At 39.9% G+C, this 10,139-nt stretch overlaps 1 protein-coding gene across 1 annotated transcript in view; it reads left to right on the forward strand.

Moving 5' to 3' along the window:
• Positions 1-8,865, forward strand: part of AK3 (adenylate kinase 3) — a 29,464-nt gene extending 20,599 nt beyond the window's left edge. Inside the window, exon 5 of the mRNA XM_073669121.1 lies at positions 1,395-8,865. Coding sequence (XP_073525222.1) covers positions 1,395-1,500 — 106 coding nt within the window. The 3' untranslated portion in view covers positions 1,501-8,865. The remainder of the gene's footprint in view (positions 1-1,394) is intronic.
• Positions 8,866-10,139: the final 1,274 nt, after the last annotated feature.

Raw genomic sequence — 10,139 nt, forward strand, 5'->3', positions numbered from 1 at the left:
GAACGTGACTTTAATAGAGGCAAAGGCCTACCCAGATTTTACTGGAGCACTTTTATTCAGCTGATAAGCGTAGGTGCAGGGAATTGGACTCTCACTGATCAGACATTGATTGTCACTGATATCATAGTTATGGAAATCTACCTTAAACGGGTTCTCTAGTAATAGGGCAAAATAAAGAAACAAATCCCATAATTACATTTCTAAATACCTTTAATTAGGAATGAGGCTCGTTTTGCCTAGGGAGGTAATCAATATAGAATGAAAATGGCGCTGTCTTGTTATACTTACAGAAACGTGCTAGAATGTTGATAGGACAAGTGCCTATGAGCATGTGGAAGATCTTCTGTGTATTTTGACAGTATGTGGTGTAGATTATATCTAGATCACAGTAGCCACTCAGCATTTCAGAAAGACAGGGTGGACAGCAGTGTGAGCAGCCTCTTCTTACCTCAGCAACCATGATCTCTCTAGCAATAGATCAGATAAGGGTGGACAGCAGTGTGAGCAGTCTCTTCTTACATCAGCACCCCTGGTATTTCCAGTATAAGATCAGAGTATTAGAATAGAAAGTCAAAGTGGACAGAAATGTGAGCAGCCTCTTCCTACCTCTCTACTTCTGGTATCTTCAGTAATAAATCAGATTGACAGGGTGGATAGCAGTGTGATCAGCCTCATTTTACCTCAGAACCCCTGATATCTTCAGTATTCGATCAGAAAGACAGGCTAGACAGCAGTGTGAGCGGCCTCTTCCCTCAGCATCCATGATATGTCCAGTATTTGATCAGAAAGTCAGGGTTGACAGCAGTGTGAGCAGCCTCTTACCACAATCAATACACCTGGTATCTTCATTATTAGATCAAATGACCGGTTAGACAGCAGTGTGAGCAGTCTCTTCTTACTTCAGCATCCATGATATCTCCAGTATTGATCAGAAAGACAGGGTTGCAAGCAGTGTGATCCGCCTCTTACCACAGTACACCTGGTATCTCCATTATTAGATCAGAAAGACAAAGTGAACAGCAGTGTACCAATTTCGAAGTGTGCTAAAGTAGCATATTAGAAAATATGTTCAACCTATTCATGCCGAAAATTCTTTTATCTTTGATAACGGACATCTTTATATCCATTGGACTACTTATTTGAACTGTGTTATAGCTTTTGCTGCCATGCCGTCATATGGGAACTTAGAATGGTATACAAAAACTGAAGCAATTACCTGAAGAAACCATTTACACTACAGCCTTGAAAATAAGCTCACCAATCTAGCGTGAATGGTTGACATGGGCAATGTCCCCACTTCTGTTTTTCACTAGTCTTACACATTTCCTAGGAGGTGCAATCTTTCCATTGTCCATAAATTATCCTTGAATAATCCTTCTTTGTGGTCTCTCTAGAAACAAGGGTGTCTTGGAAACTTTTTCAGGAACTGAAACCAACAAGATCTGGCCCCATGTTCATTCATTCCTGCAAACAAAGCTTCCTGATGCGCGTCAAGCGTGAATGGAAAAGGGAAAAGACCTTTGAGACCTGGACTATTAGTTGCCATCTGCGAAACATGAATGTTTTTAACCATTTTAATCCAGCAATTTTCATTTTAACTTCACAATTTAGCTAATTTGCTGCCTTTTAAAATCTTTTTTTAAATTCTAGGTTGTTTTTTTGTTTTTTTTTTACTAATCGGTCGATTAAGATCATGGTTTTTATTTTTTATAGGGATGTAACCTATGAAATTTTGGAAAAAAAAAACAACTAAAGGGCAAAATTTCTGACAATGCCACACACACTCGATGAGTGAACTTTAGCCAATGCTGCTTTTGCTTCTCTGTATGTTTTTATTTCTTTTTCATGCTGCCGTAAGTGTTTGCTCCAGAAATCAATGCTTCATGAATTTTTTACAATTGCCGCTTGCACAATGTCTATGATTGGGACTGAATCTGGGTAACACATTTTTATTTCCATATTATATAAAAAGACAAATATTTTCTGTTGTACTCTTGTATTAATTATATTCAGAAGTGTTATCAAAATGTTACCTTCCCCCCTTCCATTCATCCTCTCCCCTCCCCACAATCTCATTCATCATATTACCATAGATTGCTTCGGTATCTCCTATATCTCTCCACACAGTTCATCCCATTAGTAGTCATTCATATAATCAACCGTCTTAGGAAGTATGAAAATCTCCTTGAAGATCATGATTTTTTTTTGTATCTTTTAGTTTATATTGCAGAACAGATTTACACTAGTAATGAGAATTTCCTTGCCTGTGATTATTAATGTTCTTTTTATGAAGGCAGAGTATGCTTTATTTTTGCCTATCTCGGGGTGTAAATTTAAGCTTTGTTCCCACGATGAGTTTTTTTATGCTGCGCATTGTCGCCGTGTCGAAAACGTAGCTTCTTAAAATTGCATCAACGTGGATGGGATTTCTAGAAATCTCCTGCCCACGGGGCTTTTTTTTCTTTTTACTCAGCGTAAACTGACCTGCGGTTTATGTTTCAAATCCAAAACATTTACGTTTTTCTTGACGCTGAGTTTTATGTGCAAATGTTTCCCCGTAGACTTGCATTAAATGCAGAAAATCCACAGATAAAAAAATGCATGTGTTTTTGGTGTATTTCCTCTGCGGAAAAGCATCAAAAACCCATGTAATCCGCACATGAGACTGTATCAATAAGGTTTTGTCAAAGTCAATTATCAGGAAGTATCAAAAACAAAGTAGCTTTATTTAAAACATGTCACATTAAAAAGAGACAAAAAAGCGCTAAAAACGCATATAAAAAAACGCACAGAAATGCAATTAACCCAATTTACATAACTCAAAAGCTCCATTGTGGGAACGTAGCCTAAGGCTGTGTGCCCACAGTGCGTTTTTCAAGCATTTTTGATTCGGATTTTCCGCAGCATAAACGCTTGGTAATACGCGCCCCTTGATCCCCAATGAAAATCTGCATGTTCTGTGCACATGCTGCGGAATTTCCTTGCGGAAAAATCCGCAGCATGTCCATTATTTGTGCGTTTCTGCATGCGGATTTGAGGTCACAATGCATTTGAAAAACGCAAGTCAAATCCGCATGTAAAAGCGCGTGAAGCGTTTTTGACTGAAAAGAACATGCAGAAACGCTGCAGAAATTTTCTGGTTCATTTCTGCATCTTGGGCACATAGCCTTAGGGTTCTGGACTAGTGATGAGCGAGCATGCTTGTTACTCGAGATTTACGAGCATGCTCGGGTGTTTTCCGAGTATCTTTGGTGTGCTCGAATGTTATGTTGCCAAACAAACAGGCATTTCTCGCATGTATTAAAGCTGTTAAACAGTCACAAATCATGCACACACAGTGACTCAAACATAACATTCGAGCACGCCGCAAATACTCAGCGAGCACCCGAGCATGCTCGCCAAAAGGGTTAACAGAACATGCTCGCTCATCACTATTCTGGACATATTATTTACGAGGTTTGATGACATGACTTCTATCATGTAGTTCTGAAAACAATAGCAGTTATCACTTGTGCTTCCCATATCCCAAGTTCCCACGATGAGTATTTGGCGCGTTTTTGACAAATTATAGAAATATTATGTTCACTACTTTTATATACAGCTCTGGCAAAAATGAAGAGACCACTGAACAGTTTTCTGGTGGAAAGCATGCCAAGACGCATGAAAGCTGTGATTAAACATCATGGTTAGTCCACCAAATATTGATTTCTGAACTGTTCCGGAGTTAAAACATGAGTAATTTGAGGTCTGAAAGCACTGTTTCTCTTTTAGTATCTTGACGCTTTATCATTTGCTGCAAGTAAATAGAAAATTTTTAGCTTTGAATTTCGGATACATGTTGTCAGTAGTTTATAGACTAAAACAATGTATATTTTACTCAAAAGTATACCTATAAAGAGAAAAATCCAAGAAACTGAAAATTTTGCAGTGGTCTCTTAATTCTCTTCTAGCTAAGGACATTATTCTGGGATATATCCTTACAGCTATATATTTTAGTGCATGATGATTGTCTATGATGGCACACATCTATGATGATCATAGTTGTGTGCCATGCTAATATATTACCTTCTGATAACACCAGCCAGTAGACCAGGTCATACCCAGCTACCTCATCTGCGGCCTGCGTTCAGCATTTATACACTGAGCAGCTTTTGTTTCTTTTGCCTCGTAGATAATAGAGCTGCTTGTGGTAGTTCCTTTTCTTACAATATCATATCTTTTTAATATTGATATATCATATTTGGTAATGTTTCCAGGTGATCATTTTGATTTGGATGTATTTTGAGCCTAGGTTTTGAGGACCACAATGTCTTATTCTAGGAGAGGCTTTCCAACCTTGTTCATAAAGAATATCATTAATATGTAAAGTTGAGCAAAAAGGTTCCCAGGACCCTGGTCCAGCTTCCTTGTTCATATTCTGTGGTGGCCAGACCAGAGTCCTACAAACCTCCCACCATCCTGAAGTCTGGTACAATTTCATTGTTGTGGCATGACACATGCATCACCAGGGTCCTTCAGTTTCTTTTTTGCTGAACACTGTTAATGTGGCACTAAAGGGAATCTGTCACCAAATTTTTGCCACCTAATCTGAGAGCAGCATAACGTAGGGGCAGAGACTCTGATTCCAGTGATGTATCACTTACTGGGCTGTTTGCTGGAGTGTTGTTGAAATCAGTGTTTTATCAGCAGGAGATTATCATTAGAGGACTCGTAAACTAGATGCCAGGTAGTCCAACCACATTCTCAGCACTGATTGGCATCTTTCTATCTGTTACGCGGTGTACACGGAAAGCTACCAATCAGGAGTTCAGCATTTAGAGAACTGCTAGATCTGCTGCAGATAAAATGGATATTTTATCAAAACTGCAGCTAGCAGCCTAGTAAGTGACACATCGCTGTGACATATAGGTGCACTTTTGATGCATTTTTGTTGCAGATTTTTCCCACTCATTAGTATGGGTGAAATCTGCAGCAAAACACTGAAAGAATAGACATCCTGCAGATTTATATTTGCAAGGAAAAAATAAGCAACTTGTGCATTGAAATTCAGGATTCTCATTCACTTTCCTGGCATTAGGAAACCCTTCAGGTTTTGTGGCAGAAAAAAAATGTGACAAATCTGCAACGTGTGCACAGGCCCTAATTAAGAGATGCAGATATAATTTGATTACTTTCAAGTTACATAGTTTATAAGGCCGAAAAAAGACAAGCGTCCATCCAGTTCAGCCATTTCTTGTGCACTGCAGCTATTCCGCAGCGTTGATCCAGGGGAAGGCAAAAAAAAACCATGCGGTATAGGCCAATTTACATCATTGAGGAAAAATTCACTTCCCGACACCAATCTGGCAGTCAGATTAAATCCCTGGATTAATTAACTATCACTAAGCATAAGATGTAATTTTATTGTTCTCAATAAAGGCGTCCAGGCCTCTCTTGAACTCATTAAGTGAGTTGGACATCACCACTTCCTCTCCCAGAGAGTTCCAGAGTCTCACGGCTCTGACTGTAAAGAATCCCCTTCTATGCTGGTGCAGGAACCTCCTTTCCTCCAGACGCATAGTGTGCCCCCTCGTCTTTGTCACCATCCTTGGTATAAACAGGTCATGGGAGAGATCTCTGTACTGCCCCCTGATGTATTTATACATGTTTATGAGGTCTCCCCTAAGCCTTCTCTTTTCCAATGGAAATAGGCCTAATTTTGACAACCTCTCTGGGTATTCTAGTCCCTCCATTCCCTTTATTACCTTAGTCGCCCTCCTTTGTACCCTCTCTAGCTCCAATATGTCTTTCCTCAGCACCGGAGCCCAGAACTGTGCACAATATTCTAAGTGCGGCCTTACCAGCGCTTTATACAGAGGAAGAACAATGTTCTCATCATATGCCCCTATTCCTCTTCTGATGCATGCCATGACTCTATTTGCCTTCGCAGCTGCTGCCTGACACTGGGCACTCCAATTTAATTTGCTATTAACCAAGACGCCCAGGTCCTTCTCCATGTCAGATTTCCCCAACGGTTTCCCATTTAATATGTATGGTTGACTGCTGTTTTTCTTTCCCATGTGCATGACCTTACATTTATCGGCATTGAACCCCATTTGCCATTTTTTGGCCCAACTCCCTAATTTATCTAAATCCTCCTGTAGCTTTGCCCTATCCTCATCTGTATTAACTACTTTACAAAGTTTAGTATCATCTGCAAATATTGCTATTTTACTATGCAACCCTTCCACTAGATCATTAATAAATATATTAAATAATATAGGGCCCAAGACAGACCCTTGAGGCACCCCGCTAGTAACCCTGACACACCCTGAGCTTACTCCATTGATAACCACCCTCTGCTTTCTATCACTCAGCCAGCTATTTACCCACTTGCACACATTATCCCCCAGACCAAGCATTCTCATTTTATATACCAACCTTTTGTGTGGCACGGTATCAAACGCTTTGGAGAAGTCAAGGTATACAACATCCACTGACTCTCCCCGGTCCAGCTGTGAGCTCACCTCCTCGTAGAAGGCGATCAGGTTTGTTTGGCAGGAGCGATCCCTCATGAATCCTTGTTGATATGGAGTTAGACAGTTATTATCATTAAGATATTCTACAATAGCATCTCTAAGAAATCCTTCAAACAATTTACCCACAACAGACGTTAAGTTCACTTGCCCTATTTGGGTAATTTGGGTTGGAGTCACATAATTTCACTCTTCCACTGCTATTATTCAGATGTCTCTTAAGTTTAAAATTGGGGAAAAATCATTTTTCAACTATGTTATATAAAAACTCCATTTACTGCACTTTAATATTTTTAATAGCTTACATCTTTGCCAAACTATGTAGACTTTGAAATTATTGGCATGTAGCTGATCTTTTCTTAAAGGGAACCTGTCACCAGATTTTTAGTAACTAAATTGGCGGCACGATGCTGTAGAACTTGTATACATCATTAACAACTTGTTTAAGTTGTGATTTTTTTTAATTATTTTAGCTTACAGTATATACAAGAGCTCATCAGATGCTGGAGCCATGTAGAATAGCAGAATTACTATGTTCTGGCTTTTAGTACTCCTATTCCTCCTGTTTTGATGTTCACTGGGTGTTTTACATCCGCACTAGCTGTAGTGAAAGGGGGCTGTCAGCAAAGGAGGAACAGGCGTGCTATGGGCAGGACACTTCTGCAGTACCGCCCCCTTGATCATTCATACAAAGGCATGTTTGTCTGCTGTATCCTGCCATCAGTTACTTTGCCTTTTTGGTGCGGATATCACTTTTTTTGCATACTGATGTTGATCAAGAGTTCCTTTTAGATTTCAAATGCTTCAAGGCTTGTATGGGGCTAAATACTGAATGACTTATACATAGGAAAGGTCATCCATATCAGATTAGTGTGGGTCCAACACCAGGCACCCCCGCTGATCAGCTTAAATCTGCTCCAGCAGATGGATGTCAGTAAGGTCCGTGCAGGCTGAGTACTACAGTTTCTCCCCCTCTCAAGTGAATATGCTATAAGGTGCAGTACCCATGAGTGGCCGCTAAGTAATGTATGGAGCCTCGGTTTTCCCCATTAATTACGTTTTGTCGCTGCCAGAATGTATTTCAGCTGATCGATGGGGGTGCCAGGTGTTCGACAACAGCCAATCTCGTGTTGATGACCTATGCTACAAAATGGTCAATTCTTTAGTCCCAGATAACCCCTTTAAAGCCAGAAAAATGTGTGTAACTTTGCAAGTAATACCCACAAATGTTAATTTGTTGTAATCTAAATATATACGAGGTTGTACTATCATCTTTGTCCGATCATGCAATACATAACCATTTTTCAGTGGTGTCTAGAAATTGCTATTGCATATTTGTTATACTGCCCCCTGGTGTTTTTATTCCCTCTGGAACTGTCCAGTTAAAAGGAACCAGGAAATGGGATTTACGCCTGTAATGCTTTGGCAGCTCTATAGCAGCCTTCTAACAATGTCTGTAATGATGCCTTTGTTACATCTAAGTGTTGGTGTGGTGTGTGTGAAATATAAAGGCTCAATCTTGTTGTGCGAGTACCCGGACTAGTCCAGGAGCGCCGCCACTTACCCCCATAGCAGCATTATTGACTAATGAGCAGGGGAGGAGAAGAGGTTGCTTTGCTCCCCCTCTGCTGTGGGTGTGATACCTGCGAACTACAGGGTATAGTCCTGGACTATAGTCCGGGTATTAGTGCAACGGGATTAAATATTATTTTTACATAGACTCCAGCAACAATTATTTAATAATACTATTGTTGCAACTATGTCATTAGTAGAGATGAGCGACCATGAACGGTAAAGTTCTGGGTTCATACCGGACACCTAGTGTCCAGTGCTGAACTCCGGACATGGACTTCTTCGGAAAGAGCGTTTTTCCAGCTCCAAAGTTCGGGTCCCCATTGTTTTTTATGGGGTTCAAGTTCTGGTACCCAAACCAAATTTTGGACTAAAGTTCGGACGAACTCGAGCTTCCACGGGTCCGCGCAACCCTAGTCATTAGGAGGCTGATGAAGCATTGTGAAACCGTGCTGATAACTGTTGTAGAATATGGCCACAAAGTCCTTTCACGCTAAGAGGATATAAACCGGAAAATGAAATGTGTTTGTTCAGTGTGTTTGATTCATGCGTGCTGTTACATCGGGCCTAGATGGTTCATTTTTCGAACTACATGTGAAATATAAACTGCGGAGAAATAATGTATGAAATTGTATGTCACTTTTTTTCCCGACTCTGAAGAATGTTTTATGAAATTTGTGCCTTAACTTTTAAATGTCTGTAAGACCATTCATGCCCCGCACATCAGTGGTCAGATCATAGATGTGAAGCTGTCAATAAAATAATGTTGATGGCCAAATTGTTTCCTTGTCTCTTTCTGCTGATGCTGTGAATTTACAATCAGGACATCTGCTTTCATATGCTAAATATCATTCATTTGCATCAGGTCCATAATCTGTGCAAACGACATCCCCCCTACTACAGCAAAGAATGAAAATGCTATGCAGCTGGCTAATATCCCTGGTCCTATTGTGAGGCTTCATAAAGGGTCCGACATTGCCTAAGGCCGAGTTCACACATCAGGGGGGGGGGGTTAGGAGCTGGATTGGATTTTAAGCTGTTTTTGGTCGATGTTTGTTTTTTACTATCTGTGGATCATCTGTGTGCTGTTTTTTACGCGCCTTTACACTAATTGAATGGGCAAGTGAACTGCATTTTCTTTTGCTATGCAGACTAATGGTTTGCAATAAAAAAAAAAGTCAGACATGACCCCATAAAAATATTTGACACTTCCGATTTTGCAAGTTTTCCCACGTACAAGAATGGAGAGGTCTGTCATTTTTATTGTAGGTACACTTCAACTGTGAGAGACAGAATCTAAAAATAACAAAAAACAGAAAATTACATTGAATGATTTTTAAATAATTAAATTGCATTTTATTGCATGACATAAGTATTTGATCACCTACCAACCAGCAAGAATTCTGGCTCTCACAGACATGTTAGTTTTTCTTTAAGAAGCCCTCCTACTCTGCACTCGTTACCTGTATTAATTGCACTTGTTTGAACTCGTTACCTGTATAAAAGACACCTGCCACACACTCAATCACACCCCAACCTCTCCACCATAGTGTACCTATGATAAAAATTACAGACCGTTCAATTCTTTGTAGGTGAGAAAACTTTCAAAATTGGCGGAGTATCAAATACTTATTTTAAGCACTGTATGAGCCTTTATAGAGTAGGTAGCTGACATAGGTAGGACTGTATATACAACTGGTCTCCTTAAAGGGGGGTCTTGACTGGTTTAATGGTTTCTTTTTTAGTAAACTAAAGTATACTTATTTTACCTATCCCCTCTGCTGCGACCACGAATATGTCCAACTTGCCCAACAGAAAGTACAGAGATTGCTGTAAGTATGATACATTTTATTATTTTTATGGAAAGCAGTACAGTGCTGACAGAATGGAGCTGTTTCAAAAAAAAAATTTTATTTTTGGTTAACCACTTCGCACCAGAGCCTGTTTTTGCCTTCGTGACCGGGCCAATTTTTTCAATTCTGACCACTGTCACTTTATGAAGTAATTACTCTGGAACGCTTCAACGGATCCCCCTGATTCTGAGATTGTTTT

Source organism: Phyllobates terribilis, unplaced genomic scaffold, assembly GCF_046119375.1.
Source record: "Phyllobates terribilis strain yellow unplaced genomic scaffold, ASM4611937v1 Scaffold_1__5_contigs__length_1240528914, whole genome shotgun sequence".
NCBI lineage: Eukaryota > Metazoa > Chordata > Amphibia > Anura > Dendrobatidae > Phyllobates > Phyllobates terribilis.